This window comes from Adiantum capillus-veneris, chromosome 8 (genome assembly GCF_014529385.1).
Source record: "Adiantum capillus-veneris isolate H3 chromosome 8, ASM1452938v2, whole genome shotgun sequence".
NCBI lineage: Eukaryota > Viridiplantae > Streptophyta > Polypodiopsida > Polypodiales > Pteridaceae > Adiantum > Adiantum capillus-veneris.
In genome coordinates this window covers 144,403,020-144,426,199 of record NC_140938.1, presented here as the reverse complement: position 1 = coordinate 144,426,199, position 23,180 = coordinate 144,403,020, and the positions used below count along the sequence as shown (strand labels likewise).

Genomic DNA, 23,180 nt, shown 5'->3' with positions numbered 1-23,180 from the left:
AATAGGCTGATGTCAAAACGTTGAGGGACTGCTGACTATGGCTGCAATTTATGGGCTGCAAACTTGTTGCAAAAACTCCACCATAGGGTGAGGTTCATGCTTTTTAAAAACTGCTACAAAACGCTGATCCATGCTGGCTGCCTAGCGTTGAGTAAAAACACTGAGGGCTGGCAGTGGTTGTTGTGGAGAAAACTCCAGAGACGAGGCTTATGGCGATGGTATGCTGTGGGAGAAAACGCTAAGGGCTGGAAGCTTGTAGGCGAGGATTTTGTGAAGAAAACGCCAAGGGAAGGTTGGTCTAATGCTGAGGGGGGGGGGGGGGTTTGTTGGGGTATAAAGCCCAATGTGGTCGCCCAGGTAAGTGGGCGGGCCGCCAGGTATGCACACATATTCTTTTGTAAAAACCTAATAAGAACTCACTATGCTCTACACATTACAGTAGAGCGAGTTCACCATATCGTCGTGCTCTTCTTCTCGCACTCTCTCTCTCGCGTCGCACTTCCGCTCGTACTCCTTCAACTGGTATCAGAGCTTAGATCGAGGCTCGGGGCAACATTTTCAGGTAGCCAGAGTCACCTGCTCAGATTGGAGTGAGATTCGACAGGCGAAGACACGGCCCCAAATCTTGTGGGACATCCCGAAGGGCTTGGTATTCTCAGAATTTCATTCTGAGGTCATCTCGGCCACTGTTCGGCTTCGACAAAGCTCTGCGCAGGCCATTTTCGACTACGTGGTCTTGGCGGGTGCAGATTCGACTCTGCAAATTTGGGGTTTTGGCCTACGACTGTAGGTGCTGAGGATATCAACACTCCCAGAGTGCTGATTTGTGGCTGTCTACACATCGAAGGATGGCTCACAATTCTTGGAGGCGTGTCACATACGACACGGGCGCATCTACACACAGACTGTAGGCGACATCCACTAGTTCATCAGGTAGCTTGTGTTTGCTGCTTGATATTCCAGATTTCATCCTGACATTGCAGGTACTTCCACATGGGATGTATTGTCAGAGATGATGTATGTCTGTTGAGGATTTGCTGGCTGTGAGTCACGCAGCAAACAACCGCCGCAGCGGTTACAACATATAGTGGGAAATTTGTGGATGTATGACTTTGTGGGAAGTCTATGTATTGTTAGATTTACTGCAGCTTTTGTTGAGGGTCGAGTGAGGTTTTATTGAGCTGGGGGATTCTCGAATGTTGAGATCCTTTCGGTGATACAGGTCTTGGAGCGATCCCTCGAGCACCCTTAGATAGGAACCTAGGATGTATTGACTATGAGTTAGACAGTTGGGATTGCATCTTTGCTTTACTGCCGTTGAGGCATTGTCGCAGTCTATGCTTACAGGATAGTGACAGGACAGTGAGAGACAGTACAGGTGCAGGACAGGTTTACCCACAGCTTACAGTGTTAGAGAGACAGTGGTTTTTTGAGTTGTTTTTGGTCTGTTTTTTGAGTACACCAGAGCCATTTTACAAAGGAGACTGCCAAAATTTTTGCAGAATCTGAAGCTTTCTTGGTTCATTTGACAGGTTGATATTGGTTCAGAGGTCAGTTTACAGGGGAAACTCTGCCGAATTTTTCCCGAGAAAGTAAACTACTGTGAAGTGTAGCTATGGCTGGATCACAGGACACTGCTCTTTACAATATCAAGAAGCTGGATGGAACCAATTTCCCATTGTGGAAGAAGCAGATTTGGCACGTGTTGGTACAAAAGACGCAGATAAAACCTATGAAGCTCAAGGGGATAAAACCAGAAGATATGGACGGAGATGAATGGAGCGAAATGGATGAATTGACACTTTCTACCATTATGTTGACTTTGACAGAAAGCGTTTACTTCAATGTAGCAGACGAGATGTCGGCTTATGAAGCATGGACAAGGCTGAGTGATCTTTATGAGAAGCAGAGTGCAGCTTCACAGGTATACTGGCTTAAGAAGCTTGTTGACTTAAGATGAAAGAAGGGACACCTATGTCCAATCATCTGAATGAATTCAACACCATCTACAGTCAGTTGTCAGCTCAAGGTGTCAAGTTTGATGAATCTATTAGAGCTATGTTCCTGTTGATCACATTGTCGGAAAGTTGGGACACTTTTCACACAGCTTTGAGTAATTATGCACCTCCAGATGGTTTGACCATAGCAGGTGTAGAAGGCAGTCTGTTTATTGAAGAAACCAACAGAAAGACAATGGACAAAGGCAAAGGAACAGCCTTAGTTGTCAGGGGAAGGACCAAAGAAAAGGACAAAGGTGGAAAGAGGAATCAGTCTCGTAGCAAGTCCCGTAGTACTAAAGACAAGAGTGACATAGAATGCTGCTATTGTGACAAGAAGGGCCACATGAAAAGAGACTGCAGAGAATGGAAAGCAGAAAAAGGCAAAGAGAAAGCTGAAGACCATGGTGAGAAGAACAAGTCCTCAGTGAAGATTCAAGAAATAAATGTGACAAACACTGTTGCAGAGGATGATAGTCTAGTGTCAGGAGACATCTACTTCTTGAAGAATACAATGGACTCAGCTCTTCTTACAACATCTAATGGAAATGCACTGAGTGACTGGATTATAGACTAGGGGCATCACTTCATGTGTCTCCAAACAAGGAGTGGTTTACCTCTTATGTGACCACTAAAGATCATGTTCTGCTAGGCAATGGGCAGACATGTGAGATCTTAAGTGTTGGAGATGTTCAATTGAAGTTTCGGAATGGCTCTTCTTTCACGCTGAAGAATGTGAGACATGTTCCCACAATTACAAAGAGCTTGATCAGCACAGGTTTACTTGATGATGCTGGCTACGTCACCACTTTTGGACAGAACATGTGGAAGATATCCAAGGGTTCTATGACAGTAGCACATGGAGTAAAGTCTGGAGGACTTTACATGATTTATGTACCAAATGTCTCTAAAAATGTAATCAATGTAACCGAACAGCCGAACGTTTCTTTGTGGCATAGCCGGTTAGAACATATGTCCAAGAAGGGAATGGAAATCTTGTCTCGTTCTGGTTATTTGCCTGGCTTGTCATTTAATGATTTTGAATTCTGTGAACATTGTCTGTATGGTAAGCAAACATAGCAGCCACATAAGCATAGAAGCAGTAGAAGAGATACACAGTTGGCACTTGTTCATAGTGATTTGTGTGGACCTATGCCTAACCTATCTCTAGGGGGAGCTTCTTACTTTATGACATTTATAGATGATTACTCGAGGAAAGTATGGGTTTACTTTCTCAAACACAAGGATGAAGCGTTTAGTGTTTTCAAAACGTTTGTGACACTTGTGGAGAATCAGAGTGGCAAGAAGCTTAAATGCTTACGCATTGACAATGGTGGAGAGTATGTTTCAAAGGTCTTTCAGGACTTTTGTGAGTCAAAATGTATAAAACGTGAACTTATTGCTCCTTACAATCCTCCTCAAAATGGTGTTGCTGAGAGGATGAATAGGACCATACAAGAGAAGGTCAGAAGTATGTTGTCTAATGCACAACTGCCAAATGGGTTTTGGGATGAAGCTGTATCAACAGTTGTTCATCTTATAAATAGATCTCCTAACAAGGTTTTGCAGAAGGATTCAGTGGCAGAGATGGTATGGTCAGGCAAAATTCCCTCATACAAGCATCATAGAGTCTTTGGCTGTGAGGCATATACTCATGTTCCAAAGGAATTTAGGAACAAACTTGAGCCAAAGAGTAGAAAGTGCATCTTTCTAGGCTATGGTAATTCTGGTGAGATGGGTTACAGACTTTGGGATCCCGAATCCAGAAAGGTTATCCGCAGCAATGATGTTCACTTTAATGAAGCCAAATATCATTCTGAACCAGAGAGGGTTGAGGAGATTAGAAGAGTTGTCTTCCAAGAAGATGGATCTGCACGTGCAAGACAAAATGTCAGGGCTCAAGAGGAGCAAGGACAGGATAGAGTGGAACCACAGGTTGTGGCTGAGCCTCAGCCACCTATTTTGCGTAAATCGGGACGGATCTCAAGACCTCCTGATCGTTTTGTTCCATCTATGAACTATGTCATGTTGCCTGATTGCAATGAGCCTTCATGTTACAAGGAAGCAGTGCAAATGAAGGACTCCGGGAATTGGCAATTGGCCATGCAATCAGAGATGACAGCTCTGCATAAAAACCAGACATGGAAGCTAGTTAAATTACCACAGGGCAAAAAGGCTCTATGTCACCAGGAGGTGTATTTTTCCTGTTGCCTTCCGTAAATAAGTATTAGATATATTTATTTTATTTTTACTTGTTTGTCCTGGAACCCTTGAAAAGGTGCAAGTGGACATTGCATGGCCAGTGTGAAACGGCTGCAGCCAAATGGGTTTCTCACATCGGGGATCTAGGTCAGTCAGACAGGGATTTCCCGGGCCAGTTAGCACTGATCTGATGAGTATGGAAGCTCGTGTGCGCCAAACTGGAATTTGGGCCACTCGTCAAGTCACTGCAACTTTATAAGTTGAAAGGGGCCAGTAAATTAACCCACATTGTAGATGTTGGTCAAATGGTAGTCTTCAATGATGGTCAGGAGACCGATAGGGACGCCATGGAAGCATCTCCTAAAATTTAGGGAACTGCTATTTTTGACCGGAAAATGTATTCGCGTCATTAGCTCTGGAATGACAAGGGGAACATTTTATTGCTCTGCTGCCAAGTCAACTGACGCACCAGTTGAGATATTTTTAGCAGGGAAAGCCCAAACTCGGAAACTGGGCGACGTGTCAGCTTGTGAGCGATTCTGCCACTCTGGGAGGCAAAAACGAGCTGCATATCAACAAAGGGGGCGCCATTTTCAGCCTGAGGTGGATTGTAGCAGGTACAGAAGCTATGGAATGCTTACCTTGCCCTCTATGCACAGTATGGTGACGGGAGTGATGCCCCGCACGCTACATACTGCTCTCTTTCTCCCCTACGTACAGTATGTTATGCCCCACTAGTGGGCTTCTCATTTGACCTATGTACAGCTGTGGGGAAATATGCTTTCGTGCCGAGGCAAGAGCCTCTTTGCACAGGAACCGGTGTAGCTAGCTACTGCACCAAAGCAGGTACACGAGAGGGTGATAACCTCTCGATTGCGCAGTAAATTCAGCATTGTACGCTTGCTGTTTTTTACTCTATTTTGGGGCTGTTTTGAGCCCAAAATGTTTCCAGAATCAAGGGGCACTTAGCCCAAGGTGCAGGGAACAGTGCAGGGACAGTCGTGTGCCCAAATCAGGTCAAAAACAGGGCTGAACCAGAAATTACAGCGACCTGCAATTTACTGTTTTGTGCTCCCGACTGAGGGAATATGTCCGTGGAACAGAGGGCCTACCTTAGAAACTGATTCGGATTGATTTCGGTACCGTTATGTTGCCGAAATTTTGCCGAATCTGGAGCGTACTAGCTGGACGCAGGTGTTGTCTTCCAGGGGCTCTTTTTGTAATTCTCTCTTTCTAAATTAAAGAAATACCGAAAGGGGCGCCAATCTTTGGGGCCTACAGGATGTCGGTCTCGTGTGCGCAGTGACATTCTAGTCACTGGACGCAACTGTGTTCTCTTCCCTTCTCAGTGCTCTGTGTAAAGTTAACAGGTAATTGAAATAGTACCGCCCTTTACGTTGTATAGGCCGGTTATATGGTTCCATTGACGGGATAGTGACTTTTTCTTCAAAAAGTGCAGCGTGGATTGTTGTGGGTGAAAGCAACACAGAGCTTGTCGATATGGCAGAGAAGAGAGACCAAGTACCTGAAGAGGGATCTTCCTCACATGGCACAGAGAAAATTCCCTCAACTCTTCAAGAAGAGGACTGGTTGTTTAGAACTCAACTGCGTTGTTGCATGGACATGTTTCAGCAGTTGGTTAACAACCCAAGGATGCAGGAATTCTTACAGGCTCCGACACAGGGTTTTCAGCCTCCTACACATGGCATGACTGAGCCGTTGCAGGAAAAGGAGATTTCCAATGCGCAGAGGACTCATGATGCTCGAGGAAAAGCCCATGTGGTTGAGCAACTAGCGGTGTCCAATGATCCAAAGCAACTTGCTTTAGCTGGACAGGAACCGTTTGTGAATGGTCAAGGGAGCAATGAACCGGCTATGCGTCAGACCCTTCCATTACCTAATACTTATCCTGGTTATTTTGGAGGTGGTTCAGTGTTTCAAGCTATGGTTGGACCTTCCACAGGTTATATGCCAGGGAATGTGTTCGGGACAATGCAAACAGGCATGGGTAACCCTATGTACGCGAACATGGGTGTCCAACCAGGTTTTCAGGGTGCTTATGGCCAGTTTCGAGTGCCTGGAACACAATTTGGTATGGCTGGTTTTTCGCAGCCATACGTACAAAATGCAGATATGACAGGGAAAACAGTTGATGCGAGTGCTGGAATGAACACTCATGGAGCACCACTGTTACAGGCACCTGTTTATGATAATGTGGCTCCTTTGAGTCAGCCTAAGGATTACAAGGAAGGTGGGTAGGGAGTGAAGTTTTAAACTTTCAGAGGAACTGAGGACCAATTAATGGCTTTGACCTTCATACAGCAGTTCGATGTAGCTTATGCTGGAGGCAACTTCACGGAATCTTCAAAGATACGCAAGGCTGCCACTTTCTTGAAAGGGAATGCGCTTCAATGGTGGACCGCATTGTTGAACCAAGGTCAAGCCCCAACAACGTGGGTCCAATTCAAACAACTTTTTGCGCCTGCATGGTTGACAAACACTTTTGAAGTGGATGTGATGACGGAATGGCACGAGTTGAATGCTAAACAGTGTGCGAATCTGGAAGAGTACAATAAACGGTTTTGGGCCGCACTGTTTCCAGTCACCTCTTACAGGTTTGTGCCTTTGTCAGAACAAATTGAGAAGTACTGTTGCGGATTGCCCAAGAAAATCAGGGACTACTGCACAAAGACTATTGTCATGAATATGTTTCAATTGATAGAGAATGCAAGAGTGGCCAACAATCTGTCGAAGGGAGATTCCGATGGATTTAATAGCCACAAGAAGGGTCCCAGGGCAAACAGTTTTCAACCAAGGGCAATGTTGCAACAAAGCCTTCTGAGTCTCCTGCAAAGAAGCCCTCCACTGAAGAAGCTGATACGTCCAAGAAGCAATCTAAATCTTCTTCGGAACGAGGACAAGGACAAAAAAGGCAATTTTCTGGCAAAACTTTTCAAGAAAGGAAAGCTCTTAGGGAGGCCAAGAAATGCTACATTTGTGAACAGGAAGGACACTTTGCAAATGAGTGCCCACGGAAGAAGTCACAGGATAAGGATGACAAGTCAGACCATAAAGGGAAGAAGCCAAAGCCGAGTGCAGGACTTGTTCGAGATTTGGTTGGAGATCAGCCAAACACAGATGCCACGGAGCTGTGTAGAGCTTGGGGCAAAGTTAGAGACCAGACAGTGCTGGTTTTCTTTGATCCAGGAGCCCGTGCAAATTTCATATCACCAGAATTGGCATCAAAGTTGGGCATTCGTGCAGAGGAGATGGGTATGACAGGCGAAGCAGGTTTGGCATGCCCAGGACATTCAGAGCCTGTTACTCCCATTCTGGGAAAGTTTCGTCTGCACATTCAGAGCTATGTGGATGCGGAAGAATTTCATATTATGCCGCTTGAGGGCTGTGATGTGTTATTGGGTATCCCATGGTGTTACAGGTTGCATGCTATGGTGGATACTTACAACAAAAAGATTACCCTTGTACATAGAGGAAAGACTCATGTCCTTGATGTGATGTAAAGCTTAAAGGCGAGTCTGTTCCATTTGTTTCTTCTTCTGCTATTTCATCTGTAATAAAGAATCATCTTTCTGCGTACTTGATCTTTGCAAAAGAAGTACCTCAAGTTGTATCTAATTTGTCTACCTTAGATAAAGACAGGTCAATTTTTTTGAGTGGTTTCAGTGATTGTTTTTCGGACTCTTTGCCAGGGGAGTTACCTCCTGAGAGACCTGAGGATCATACTATAGATCTTGTGCTAGGTTCTAGTCCACCGAATAGACCACCATACAAGGTTAGTGCAGCCCAGCAGAAAGAGATTATGGGTCAGGTCAACGAGCTTTTAGAGAAGGGGCTGATTCAGCTCAGTTCATCCCCTTTTTGTTCGCCTGTACTCTTAGTGCAGAAGAAGGATGGTTCATGGCGCATGTGCATTGACTATCGCGCCTTGAATAAGAATACCATCAAGAACAGGTTCCCCATACCGAGGATAGATGACATTCTTGATTGGCTTGAGGGAGCGTCATTGTTTACAAGAATAGACCTAAAGAGCGGGTATCATCAGATACGCATTAGACCAAAAGATGTCCATAAGACTGCGTTCAGGACAACATTTGGTCTCTATGAGTTTCTTGTTATGCCATTTGGTCTCACAAATGCTCCTGCCATGTTTAATAGAATGATGGACAGAATTTTTAGACCACATAGAAACTTCGTGGGTACCTTCTTTGATGACATGATTGTCTACTCGAAGTCTGAAGAGGAGCATAGGGATCACTTGACTGCACTTTTCAATGAGTTACGTAAGAACAGGCTACTCATTAATGCGAAGAAGAGTGAATTCTTCTTGGAAGAGATTCACTTCCTTGGGCACATTGTTTCAAAAGATGGGGTACGCATGGATCCCGCTAAAGTGGAAGCAATTAGGTCATGGCTAGACTTGAAGTTCGTAGATGACATTCGAAGCTTTCTAGGCTTATGTTCCTACTACAGGAGGTTCATCCGAAATTTTGCTGAGATTGCTTCTCCACTCCATGCACTGCAAGGAAAAGGAGTTACTTTCAAGTCGACAGCCAAGGAAATTTTAGCGTTCAAACACTTGAAAGAGAAGCTGACTTCAGATCCGGTAATTATTTTGCCAGATCTTTCTAAACCTTTTGTGGTTCAATGTGATGCGTGTGGCCATAGTCTTGGTGCAGTTCTAATGCAGAATGGCCAAGTAGTCGCATATGAGAGCAGAATTCTTTTGAAGACTGAAAGGAACTTGCAAATCTATGAGAAAGAATTGCTGGCAGTAATTCATGCTCTCACTAGTTGGAAACACTATTTGCTAGGGGCTGATTTTGTTGTCCAAACGGATCATCAAACCTTGTGATATTTTCTTACACAGACGAAGTTGTCTGAGAAGCACATGCGATGGCAAACATCTTGTCAATGTTCCATTTTCAGATTGTGCATGTGCAAGGGAAAAAGAACGTGGTGGTTGATGCGTTGTCTCGAAAGCCCCAAATTTCAGCAGTGTCAATTCCGTACCATTGTGAACTAGACGAAATGAAGACACAATATGCTGAAGATTCAGATTTTGCAAGGATCTATGACCAGCTTGTTGATGGGCAACATCATGAGCACTATATGCTTAAGAATGACTTTCTCATGATGCATGGAAAGTTATGCGTTACTAAACAGTTACGGCCAAAGATTTTGATGGAAAGTCATGCTCCACCTTATGCTGGGCATCGTGGAATTGATGCGACAGTGAAAGGGGTTGAGGCATTCTTCTATTGGCCAGCTTTGCGTCAAGATGTTGACACATTTGTAAGATCATGCTTAGTATGCCAAAAAGTCAAATTTGACAGACAAAAGCAAACGGGATTGTTGCAGCCATTGCCGATCCCTGATAGGCCATGGGAAAGTATAGCAATGGACTTTATCTTTGATCTTCCAAGGACGCAAACAGGAAATGATGGGATTTGGACTATCATTTGTAGGTTTAGTAAGCAAGCCCATTTCATTCCTGTTAGGAAGAAGATAAAGCCAGAACACATGGTCAAGATATTCATGAGCAATATCTTTAAATATCATGGGATGCCTCAGTCAATTATCAGTGATAGGGATCCACGTATGACGAGTCTTTTCTGGAAGCCATTGTTTGAGAACATGGGCACTACGCTCAAGTTCTCTTCTTCGTTTCATCCGCAAACTGATGGACAGTTAGAAGAGGCAAATTCTACTGTCTTGGACCTGCTCAAATGTTATGTCTCAGAGCACAAGGCAACTTGGGAACACCATATCCCATTGGTTGAATATGCTTACAATAACACTGTGCATACGTCATCAGGTAAGGCACCATTTGAGATAGTGGAAGGAGGAAAGAAAGTCCCACCCATTTTGCAGACTAAGGACAAGATATTTGAGGCAGACAAGTATGTGCAAGATATGGATGAAACATACAGGAAGATAAAGATTGCTCTTGAGAAGACTCAGGCTAAGCAAAAGAAAGCTGCTGATCGTCACCGTCGTGAACTTGTATTTTCACTTGGTGATTGGGTACTTTTGCGCTTTGAAAAGGCCAGGTTAAGGAAAAGGAAAGGCAAGGAACGCTTGTTTCCTAAGCTCAGTATGCGATATTATGGTCCTTTTCAGATTTCAGAAAAGATCAGCGATGTAGCTTACAGGTTAAAGCTACCAGAAGGCTGGAAAATACATAATGCTTTTCATGTCAGCCTTCTAAGGCCCTTTGTTGGTGATGTGCCAGGGAATATGCTTGATGAGGAACAACCCGAAGTGGAAGAATTCGATGAAATCCGTGTTCTTGAACAGATATTGGCACATAAAGAAAGAAAGGTTAGAGGAAAAGTTGCAAGACGCTATTTGGTGAAGTTCAAAAACTATCCATCGTTAGATGCCAAATGGATGGAAGACTCTGAATTGGTTGATTCACCTCAGCTATTGCAATTGTATCTTGAAGCCTTTCAGATGGAACCCACAGTGACTTGATGCAGCCTTTTTGGAGCAAGGCAAGAGCATGGTTCATGATGCTCAAGAGAGTAGTCAAGCAATTGTATCTACTCTTTCCATACAGAATTTAGCTAGAGAAGTTTGTGCTCAAGAGTACACTAGAAGACTTCTATGCTTGATATATGTGTCGTAGCCAGGTTGGTGGGATTGTTTAATCGTCCAACGCTACATTTCCGGAAGCATGTATATCTTGGATTCCCATCATAGAATATATGTGATATCAGGAGATATCCGCATGTATTATTGGCATGCAAGCGAGGTCGCTTGCAGTATTTCAAGGGTGGGGTGTGTCACCAGGAGGTGTATTTTTCCTATTGCCTTCCGTAAATAAGTATTAGATATATTTATTTTATTTTTACTTGTTTGTCCCGGAACCCTTGAAAAGGTGCAAGTGGACATTGCATGGCCAGTGTGAAACGGCTGCAGCCAAATGGGTTTCTCACATCGGGGATCTAGGTCGGTCAGACAGGGACTGCCCGGGCCAGTTAGCACTGAATTCTGATGAGTATCGAAGCTCGTGTGCGCCAAACTGGAATTTGGGCCACTCGTCAAGTCACTGCAACTTTATAAGTTGAAAGGGGCCAGTAAATTAACCCACATTGTAGATGTTGGTCAAATGGTAGTCTTCAATGATGGTCAGGAGACCGATAGGGACGCCATGGAAGCATCTCCTAAAAATTAGGGAACTGCTATTTTTGACCGGAAAATGTGTTCGCGTCATTAGCTCTGGAATGACAAGGGGAACATTTTATTGCTCTGCTACCAAGTCAACTGACGCACCAGTTGAGATATTTTTAGCAGGGAAAGCCCAAACTCGGAAACTGGGCACGTGTCAGCCTGTGAGCGATTCTGCCACTCTGGGAGGCAAAAACGAGCTGCATATCAACAAAGGGGGCGCCATTTTCAGCCTGAGGTGGATTGTAGCAGGTACAGAAGCTATGGAATGCTTACCTTGCCCTCTATGCACAGTATGGTGACGGGAGTGATGCCCCGCACGCTACATACTGCTCTCTTTCTCCCCTACGTACAGTATGTTATGCCCCACTAGTGGGCTTCTCATTTGACCTATGTACAGCTGTGGGGAAATATGCTTTCGTGCCGAGGCAAGAGCCTCTTTGCACAGGAACCGGTGCAGCTAGCTACTGCACCAAAGCAGGTACACGAGAGGGTGATAACCTCTCGATTGCGCAGTAAATTCAGCATTGTACGCTTGCTGTTTTTTACTCTATTTTGGGGCTGTTTTGAGCCCAAAATGTTTCCAGAATCAAGGGGCACTTAGCCCAAGGTGCAGGGAACAGTGCACGGACAGTCGTGTGCCCAAATCAGGTCAAAAACAGTGCTGAACCAGAAATTACAGTGACCTGCAATTTACTGTTTTGTGCTCCCGACTGAGGGAATATGTCCGTGGAACAGAGGGCCTACCTTAGAAACTGATTCGGATTGATTTCGGTACCGTTATGTTGCCGAAATTTTGCCGAATCTGGAGCGTACTAGCTGGATGCAGGTGTTGTCTTCCAGGGGCTCTTTTTGTAATTCTCTCTCTCTAAATTAAAGAAATACCGAAAGGGGCGCCAGTCTTTGGGGCCTGCAGGATGTCGGTCTCGTGTGCGCAGTGACATTCTAGTCACTGGACGCAACTGTGTTCTCTTCCCTTCTCAGTGCTCTGTGTAAAGTTAACAGGTAATTGAAATAGTACCGCCCTATACGTTGTATAGGCCGGTTATACTCTACCTTGTAAATGGGTTTACAGGTATAAGATCACCGCTCATGATAGTCAGCCAAAGTACAAAGCAAGGCTTGTTGCCAAGGGCTTTAAGCAAGAACAAGGCATTGACTTTGATGAAGTCTTCTCTCCGGTGGTCAAGATGACTACATTGAGATGCTTTCTTGCATTGGTTGCCATATTAGATTTGGTGTTGCACCAAATGGATGTCAAGACAGCGTTCTTGCATGGTGATTTAGATGTGGAAATTTACATGCAACGGCCAGAAGGGTTTGTTGAGAAAGGAAAGGAAGATTTGGTATGCCAGTTGTTAAAGTGTCTTTATGGCTTAAAACAATCACTGAGGGCATGGTACCATAAGTTCCACAAGTTTATGCTTTCTCAAGGCTACAAACGTAGTGAGTTCGATCACTGTCTATATACAAAGAAGGCTAAGGATGGCAGTTGGCTGATCCTTATTTTGTATGTGGATGACATGTTGATTGCTGGCAAGCACTTGGAAGAAATTTCAGCTTTGAAGTCAAAGATTGCAAAATCGTTTGACATGAAAGACATGGGTGAGGCAAGTCATATACTTGGTATGCGCATTGAGAGAGACAGATCAAAGAAGTTGATTTGGTTAACTCAAACAGAGTATATTGACAAGGTTTTGCAACGTTTCAATATGGAGAAGGGAAAGGCATTGAGTGTTCCATTGCCACCATATGTGAAACTTAGCAAACAAGATTGTCCTGTGTCTGAGGAAGAACATGCTAAAATGGATAAGATTCCATATGCGTCTGCAGTGCGTAGTTTGATGTATGCAATGATTGCTACTCGCCCAGACATTGCATTTGCAGTGAGAGTAGTAAGTCGATACATGTCAAACCCAAGCAAGAAACATTGGGAGGCAGTGAAAGGAATATTGAGATACCTGAAAGCTACAAAGAGTATGCGTATATGCTATGGGAGTCAGGAGCTAATTACAGACTCAGATTATGCAGGTGACTTAGACAACCGAAGGTCTACGTCAGGGTATGTCTTTACATTGGCTGGTGGAGTAGTATCATGGCGTTGTAGATTACAAGATTGTGTTACTCAGTCTACTACAGAGGCTGAATATGTTGCAGCATCAGAGGCATGCAAATAATCAATTTGGCTTAATCGACTAGTAACAGATTTGGGAATCAAAGAAGAGATGCCTATGCTATATTGTGATAGTCAAAGTGCTATACAATTGGCTCGCAATCCAGTTTATCACTCAAAGACAAAGCATGTGGATGTGAAGTATCATTTCATCAGGGAAATGCTCGAGGATAAGCAACTTCAGCTTGTCAAAGTTCACACCACAGAAAATCCTGCTGATCTACTTACAAAAGGACTTCCCTCAGAGAGCTTTGCGCATTTTCGCAAGCAGTTAGGTGTAGGGTAGTACATCACTTCTCTACATCTCTTGTATATTAGCTTGTATAGTAGCTTCTCTCACACTTAAAGTACCACATTGGACTTTAAGTGGGAGGTTGTTGGGGTATAAAGCCCAATGTGGTACAGTAGAGCGAGTTCACCATATCGTCGTGCTCTTCTTCTCGCACTCTCTCTCTCGCGTCGCACTTCCGCTCGTACTCCTTCAGGGGTACTGCTGAGAAGTTGCCTGTTGAGCGGGAAGCTCCTGCTGCCTCTTCTGCCAGAAAGTGCTAACTTGGGTTTGCTTATATATTGGGTTTGCTTATATATTAACTTAGCAAAATTGCCCTACCTACTTTTGTTGGAAAGTCACCCAAAAATAATAAGTGAAACTAACAAAAAATAGGAAAATAGGCTAAATGCACTGGAAAATTCCCCTAACTGATGCTAATGGATTCTGATGGGAATTCCGATGATCATGCTGTGTGCAACCGGAGGATATGCATCTATGCTAAGTGACTGGGCATGCACGGTCTACGAATAGGCTCACAAAAGTGCCAGATCACTGCTAATCTTAACTTGACATAACTGACTGAACCCTGCTATAGTGTAGCTTGTCCACGGACACCTAGGGTTGGGATGTGTCACATGACATTTCATTTCCTCTAGTTGCACACAACATGATGATCAAATTACAGTGAGTACCCATGAGGAGCATTTTACAGTGCATAGAACCCATTTTCCCTATTTTAGCCATTTTTCACTTATTATTATTAAGTGACTTTGTTGGGAAACTGGTAGCGCAACTTTGGGAAGTTAATATATAAGAAAGCTAGCGCTAGCACTTTCTGGCAGAAGAGGCAGCAGGGACCAAGTGTCTGACAGTGCACCTTCTCATCAAGACCCCCGGTAGGACAACCTAGCATTTCCAGCCATCAAGAACAGCCCAGCGTTTTCATCAACTGCAGAGTAGCCCCAACGTTTTGCAAGTTGCAGATCAGCTTGGCGACAACAGATTCTCTAGCGTTTTGCAACAGATACCATCACCAGCCCTAGCGTTTTGGGAACAGCAGATCAGCCCTAGCGTTTGCAGTTTCTTGGCGACAGAACATCCATTTGCATCAGCGTTTTGCATTCACAGCAATTAGATTCCGCACAGCAACCCCAAAACCTCGCAGATCTCACCTTCTCGCAACAGATCCTCGCCGCATGATCAGATCAGCAAGTGTTTGCAGATTCAGCCCGCTATTCGCAATATTCAGCATCTGCGTTTTCAGCGTGTCGTTGCATCGTCGTCATTGCCGTCGTCACCAACATAGAGTCAGAATTAAGTAGATACAAGATTTACAGATTTCAGCCCCTAGCGTTTTCAGTTTTCAGCCCGTCTCGTTGTCATCATCATCGTCGGCAAGTCCTTAAGTTCAACATTCACTTCTGCTGCACCTTACATTAAACCATACAATGCCTTTTTTGATGTGCACACCTTGTTTTCCTGCCTATTTTGACTAAAACGATGATGCTGAGCTACATACAGTTCCTTATGCAAATCACCATTAAAAAATGCAATCTTTATAACCCTTCGAGTAGCTACAAGCTCACTAACATTTGGGTGAGGCAGCTAGGTTCTATGGAAAATATCTATCCCTTCTGTTGTTTATGTGTGTGTGTGGGCTTTTGTCATGTCAATTGCAGGATGGATCCTTGGGGAGCACTAACACGATAGTTGGCCTTCAATGTGGTGTTTCCTTCCTCCCTGTCTCTATTTGAGATGAGACTTTCCTAGACCGTTGACGTTGTGACTGCTATTCTTTAACATTTAAGATGGATGGGTCCATCTTTGGCATCTGGAAGATGCAAGCAATGTTCATGCTAGCTTTGTACACGAAATTCACATGCTTGGCTTTAATTTTTAAAATTTTTCCAGTGTTGTCATGGAAGCCTTGTTGTGGCAAATATGTTCCCAGTGAATAGACTCATAAGTTCTAGTATTTTAAAGTGACATGAAGAAAGGTGCGTCTCTTTTTTGACAGGTTTCAGAGTGTATACATATATCTGTGGACAGTCTGGGTTCTGATGTCTGGAAGCTTGAACAAGCTATACAATTGTTGAAGGATGGAGCTGTTGGAGTAATTCCTACGGACACAGTGTTAGTTTATCCTCCAATCTGTGAGAATGAATATCGATGGGGGATGATTGTGTTGGGTCTGCTTGCTGCAACATTTTTTTTGCTTGTTGCAAGGACATGATGAGTTCATTGCCTGGAATTGAAGATGAATATGAGTCGGTTGAAGTTTTGACTGGTTTGAAAGCAGAACAAGAGTTTGGACTTGTTAGAAATGATTGGAGTATTACTGGCATTAACGTTTTTCTTTTTACACTTAATGGCTGCGAGAGATCAAGTGTGTTTGTGACTGGCATTGACTATTCTGTTAGGCTTTAAGATTTTTTCTGAATTCTGATTCTTAAAACAGGTACGCAATAGTGTGTGATCTCAAGGAGCCAACATCTATAGACCGCATCTACAGGTATTTTCTCTCACATTGCTGAAATAGTCTAGAGGAAATAAAATGTGGTGATTGATTCTTTGAGTGGAAGGCCCTATCTTAATAATATGTCTATCATTGTAAGTACATCATTTAAGACCACATGGTTACACATGATCGAGCATGATACACATTCATTTTTGGAGTACTCCATTTAAGATCCATTTTTCATTTTAAGCAGAAGAGTTGCGTATTGTGTTTGTCTGAACTATAAGAGCATGCCCCAGTGTTTTGCCCATATGAAAAGAAGACACTTGTAGACTTTTTACAAAATGTGGAATACTCTTTCACCGGCCTGTAGAGGTGAAAATACTTTCATGAATGGGGACACAGTTCCATACATGTTTGTTAAGAATCATGTGAATGCATCCAAGTGGCTCTTTTCAAACTAGATGTGAGGCATTACTAGTGGGGCATGTGAGTATCATTACTTGGTTTGGAGGTGAAGAAGATTGTGAAGGAGGGGTATCCTCTTCTCTGAAGCAACCCTGTAGACTTTTCTAAATCAGTGTCCAACAAGACCTGTCTTGTTTTTGTTTGTTCTCTTGCTTTTTATATGGTCCACGTAACCTTTGGAGAAAAATCTTGTTTCAAAGCACACTTATTTTGAAGCATTTGTTCATTATTCTAACACATACTCCAAGGCAGCATTGTGTTCTCGGTCTCTATTTGCCCATTTATTTCTTAGAGGTTTGCTAAGTGAAGTTCACCACTTCTTACATAGACTTTGGCAGGAACATGGCCAGCTTCTCCTTGAAATTGCTACACATTCCTTCATTCCCTTTCCGTGTGCAACTGCTCAATGGGCACTCTTGTGTTTGCACATTGCAGGCATGATTCAATCTGCAGGGCAAGGAATAGCTCATCGGATCTTTATGCTCAGCCCTTATCATAATCGCTTGTGTTTTTTACCATGGTAATTTTATTTGCATCACGCCCTCTGGGAGAGTCTCAGAGCGAGCTATTTGGCATTAGCAATTACCATGCAGCAAAACATGTAACTTGTGCCCCAGTAGATCGTTGCTGTCTCAAAAACATCAGCACTACACGTGGTGCATCATCAGCATCACTTCAAAATGTTCACACTGTATGACGTTTTTGGCCCCATTCAATCATTCTTGCTTGTGTCTCCCCACCTTCCTGGTCTTGAGCCTTTCATAAAACGCCATTGCATTTCTCACATCACTGGCATCTGACCTGTCATGTGAGCCCATTCCATCTGAACGCCCTCAATGCTTCATACACTGTTCCTTACCTTCAGTCTGTTGCACCATCCCCTTCCTCTTGACTAAATCAACTGTTCCTTGCCTTCAGTCTGTTGCACCATCCCCTTCCTCTTGACTAAATCAACTGGTGCTCTGCATTCGTCCTTGGCACTTTCCCCTCTTGCTTTCTCTATCATTTTGTCCTGCATGATTCCTGGGTTTCCTTAATTCAATACGAGGAACAATTTTTGCAACTGAGCTTAAATGATGCAATCCCAGAAGTTTCATCTGTTCGTAATGCTGAAATGTTTTCTTATAATAGTTGTGTTTTTCTTTTCCAGGATAAAGAATATGGATCCAAAAAAGGTAATATCTATTTTGATCAATGATTTATCTACCATTTCTAAAATTTATTTGTTACCTGCTGAAGGGTGTGGTTGAAATTGCAGCCTTTAAGTATTCTCTGTCGATCGTTTCAAGATATTGACACCTATACAACAGGCTTTCCACGTGGCAATAGTCAAGGCAATACAAACATCTTTCGAGCTGCTCGACAATGCCTTCCAGGGCCAGTATGTTTTCTTCAGAGACTCACAAGCTTGATGAAATAATCCATACACTTTAAGTTGGCACCTTATTTTGTGGGTGGGAAGCATGCATTACACTTTGAAGTTGACACCTTGTTGACGTACAGTATACCTTTATACTTCCTGCTAGCAAGGAGATGCCCAAGCAATGCACCAATTTTGGAGGACCTGCTGAGAGCTGTGCACCAAGGAAGAGTGTGGGTGTTCGAATGCCAAATGATGTCATTTGTGAAGCTATTTTGAGAGAACTTGATAACCCATTGATCTGCACAAGGTAGAAATAAAGATTGTGGGCTGTGCTGCTCAAAAATGGGTTATGTCCTCTTTTACAATGGGTTTCTTGCCATTGCAGTGTGAGAAGACCAGCACGTGATGATTGGCTTTTAGATCCAGTTATAATATCAGATACTTATGGGGCGTCAGAAAGGAAGGAGGTATGTAAAGAATTCGAATTGTTTTCTTGATTGGAAAAAGCATAATCTAGAATCTAGTGCTTGTTGGCCAGGGTGTGGATTTTGTTGTAGACGGAGGTGTTCGAATGGCGGATCCATCGACTGTGGTTGACATGACAGGAATCGTACCCTTGCTTTTGCGGCGTGGAAAGGTAGGACTCTTTGAGTATTGTTGGGGTGTTTTTCTTCAGGCCATGAATGAATGCAATCAGTATGGTGTTGGTTGAAACTGGCCCGTAGGGCGGCAGCCTTTAGCTTTCACCCGAATCTTTACTTGATAAATTGTACTTGAACTTTACGATACAGAGAAACTTCACAAATAAACCTGTGAGTGGAATTAACACTTCAAACAAAGCACGGCCTGGGAGCTAGAGTGCTTCCAAGCAGACATCGACATCCTCTACTCACACACACTGGAGTTCACTTAATAAAGAAGACGAAGTCCCAAAATGACCTCTCCTCTCAAATTTGGGTGCCCTAGCTGAGGTGGCTTGCAAAAGCACTCTGGAGCCGCCAAGTGTCCACTTTGCCTCTTTTGAGCTAATTTCCTAGTACCCACTAATTTTTAAGTGTCGCGTGGGGCCTAAATGACTTTGAACTGAGCCTAGACACCCTTTTATTGCCCGGATTTTAGTGCCGATTGGTCCGACCATCTCTTGATGACCTGCCCTTCACAATTGCGGGTGGAACTCTCGGCCGTCGGCCGTTTCACACTGGCCACACAATGTCTGGACATTTGTGACTTCAAAAAGAGGGTCCCAAAAATCAAGTGCTGGTAACGGAACCATGAAACCAGCCCGTAGGGCGGTAGACTTTAGCTTTCACCCGAATCTTTACTTGAACTTTACGACACAGAGAAACATCACGAAACTTGTGACCGGAATTAACACTTCAAACAAAGCACGGCATGGGAGCTAGAGTGCTTCCAAGCAGACAACGACACCACTACTCACACATTGGAGTTCACTTAATGAAGAAGATGCAGTCCCAAAATGATCTCTTCTCTCAAATTTGGGCGCCCCTAGCTGAGGTGGCTTGCAGAAGAACTCTGGAGCTGCCAAGTGTCCACTTTTCCTCTTTTGAGTTAATTTCCTAGTACCCACCAACTTAAGCATCGCATGGGGCCTAAATGACTCTGAACTAAGCCTAGACACCCTTTTATTGCCCGTATTTTAGTGCCTTGTGGCGACCTGCACTTCACCAGCCATTGGTCGTTTCACACTGGCCACACAATGTCCAGCCATTTGTAACTTCAAAAAGAGGGTCCCAAAACTCAAGTCCTGGCAACGGAATCATGAAACCGGCCCGTAGGGCGGTAGACTTTAGCTTCACCCGAATCTTTACTTTTACGACGTAGAGAAACTTCACGAATAAACTTGTGACTGGAATTAACACTTCAAACAAAGCACGGCCTGGGAGCTAGAGTGCTTCCAAGCAGACATCAACACCCACTACTCACACATTGGAGTTCACTTTATGAAGAAGGTGCAGTTCCAAAATGACCTCTTCTTTCAAATTTGGGTGCCCCAGCTGAGGTGTCTTGCAGAAGAACTCTAGAGCTGCCAAGTGTCCACTTTGCCTCTCCAGAGTTAATTTCCTAGTACCCACCAACTTATAAGTGTCGCGTGGGGCCTAAATGACTTTGAACTGAGCTTAGACACCCTTTTATTGCCCGGATTTCAATGTTGACTTGCCCGACCATCTCGTGGCAACCTGCCCTTCACAGCTGCGGGTGGAACTCTCGGCCATCGGCCGTTTCACACTGGCCACACAATGTTCGGCCATTTATGACTTCAAAAAGAGGGTCCCAAAAATCAAGTCCTAGCAACGGAACCATGAAACTGGCCCATAGGGCGGTAGACTTTAGCTTTCACCCGAAGCTTTACTTGAACTTTATGACATAGAGAAACTTCACAAATAAACTTGTGATTGGAATACACTTTAAACAAAGCACGGCTTGGGAGCTAGAGTGCTTATAAGCAAACAGCGACACCCACTACTCCCACACACTGGAGTTCACTTAATGAAGAAGATGCAGTCCCAAAATGACCCCCTCTCTCAAATTTGGGTGCCCCCAGCTGAGGTGGCTTGCAGAAGAACTTTGGAGCTGCCAAGTGTCCACTTTGCCTCTTTTGAGTTAATTTCTTAGTACCCACCAACTTATACGTGTCGTGTGGGGCTTAAATGACTTTGAACTGAGCTAGATACCCTTATATTGCTCGGATTTCTGTGCCGACTTGCCGACCATCTCGTGGCGACCGCTCTTCACAGCTACGGGTGGAATTTTCGGCCGTTGGCCGTTTCACACTTGCCACACAATGTCTGGCCATTTGTGACTTCAAAAAGAGGGTCCCAAAAATCAAATAAAAATCAAGGGAAAGTAACCAACAACTAAGGTTAGTGGTTGCCAAGATGCCTCCACTATTGTTTTTTGCTCTTTTTTCCTATCATGCAATGGCCCATTGTGGTGGCTTGGCTACCCATCACGTATATGGGGCCTCTCATTGTCCACTCTGGCTGTTTTACATGGGTTGTGGGACATTTTTCATATTTTTGCATGCTTCTTGCTTACCCAGCTAATATGGGCAACCCACCTAGTCGTTTTCACTGGTGTTTATCTTCTAACAAAATGGAGCACTTATGGAGCTATCCATGTCAGAAAGTGATGACATGGAAACTGACCGGCAAAGAGAGACACTGATCGACTGGATGATGTGGCAAATCCAAGAAATCGCGGCAGGAAAATGACCAGAAATTGTTGTAGGAAAAAGAGGCAGTACTTTGCTGACATGGCAGGCTGTACCATGTTTGTGAGACTGAGCAGCGGAGAGTGTGTGAGCCATGCGCGCAGAGAGAGAGAGAGAGAGAGAGAGAGAGAGAGAGAGAGAGAGAGAGAGAGAGAGAGAGAGAGAGAGAGAGAGAGAGAACACGAGTGCTCTGCACAGTGCAAATGATGCTCTCAATACACAATCTCAACGACTACAAGACCCTAAGAATTCTATTTATAGAATCTTAGGTTGAGGTAGGGCAAAATGTGTAACTGGTGCAAAAAACATAAAAGCCCAAAAAGGGCTAAAAATGTGTGCACCCAACCAGGCTCAGAAAATGTCCGGCCGGACACATGCTAAAGTGTCCACCCATGCAATCTACATGATGTGCGATGGGTGGCCAACCCGGGACAATCACTAGCCGTACAAAATGGCGAAGCAACGATGGTGTAACTTAACACCCCCAGCACCAGGTGCTGAGAGAACACAGATGAGTCGAAGGTGAGAAGTCAAGGTCCACTGAGGTATAGCCTTTGTGAAGATGTCTGCTGCATTGTCCGCTGTAGGGACATACTCTAAATGAAGATCTCCAGCCAAAACCCGCTCCCGAACATAGTGATATTGCACCTCAATGTGCTTTGTCCGAGCGTGAAAGATAGGGTTCTTGGCAATAGCAATGCAACTGTGATTATCACACAAAAGACGAGTCGTAGCAGTCTGGGGAAAACACAACTCTCCCAGTAATGTTTGTAGCCATATGGCCTCACAAGCAGCTCTGTACTCCGCCTCTGTGGAAGATAGAGCAACGGTGGCTCCCGAGCCGAGTGTGAAAACTACTCCTGTAGTAGAGCGTAAGTATCTGGATTTTTTGCCCAATCTGAATCGCACCAACCAAGTAAGTTGCAACCCTTGGAGCGACCATAGAACACACCATGGTCCAAGGTGCCGTTGATGTACCGCAAAGTATGCTGGGCACTCCACCAATGTTGCTGACGAGGTCGGGTGTTGAAGGAACTGAGGATAGAAACTGTGTAACAGATGTTTGGTTGGGAATAAGTCAGCCATACGAGGCAGCCAACAACATTCCTGTACTGCTGTAGGTCCGCAGAGAAGGATCGTGAAGCGATATGTTCTCCCCGGGCTCAAGAGGAGTGCCAATGGGTCTACAGCCTGTCATCTGAATCTCTCCAGGATAGCCTTCACGTACTCCGCTGAGAAAAGAAGATGTCGTCTGGTGTTTGAAAGATCTCGAATCCAAGAAAATAGTGAAGAAGCCCAAGATGAGTCATCTCGAAACGTGTCTCCATAGCTTTCATGATCGACTTGATCCCAGTGGTCCAAGAGCTTGTGAAAATGAGATCGTCCACATAGACAATCACTATCGCAACCGAAGAGCCATTAGAGACAACATAACAATTGGAATCTGATGAGGTATGCCATAACCCCAGCTTCACGAGAAACTGGTCGAGTGTGAGGTACCACTGTCGTCCAGCCTGCTTCAGTCCAGACAATGCTTTCCACAACTGATGGACCCAATCCTCCTTGCCTGGTATACAAAACCCAAGAGGTTGTTGCACATAAACTTCTTTATCCAAATCTCCATTCAGAAACGCACTTTTGACATCCATCTGGAAGATAGGCCAACCAAAGTTAGCTGCGAGAGCAAACACTGTATATGGTAGTCATGCGTGCGGTGGGAGCAAAGGTCTCGTCAAAGTCCACGCATGGTCGCTGTGTGAAACCCCGAGCAACAAGTCTCGCCTTGTGTTTGTTGAGGGAACAATTGGCCTTGTACTTTGTCTTG

The 23,180-nt window shown here is 44.3% G+C and overlaps 1 protein-coding gene across 1 annotated transcript in view; it reads left to right on the top strand.

The window, feature by feature from the left end:
• The window catches only part of LOC147453110 (DHBP synthase RibB-like alpha/beta domain-containing protein), a 75,722-nt gene that overhangs the window by 26,894 nt on the left and 25,648 nt on the right, over positions 1-23,180 (top strand). The window contains exons 2-8 of the mRNA XM_086519088.1: positions 15,852-15,967; positions 16,293-16,346; positions 17,911-17,935; positions 18,019-18,141; positions 18,264-18,430; positions 18,509-18,590; positions 18,662-18,760. Coding sequence (XP_086375214.1) covers positions 15,852-15,967; positions 16,293-16,346; positions 17,911-17,935; positions 18,019-18,141; positions 18,264-18,430; positions 18,509-18,590; positions 18,662-18,760 — 666 coding nt within the window. The remainder of the gene's footprint in view (positions 1-15,851; positions 15,968-16,292; positions 16,347-17,910; positions 17,936-18,018; positions 18,142-18,263; positions 18,431-18,508; positions 18,591-18,661; positions 18,761-23,180) is intronic.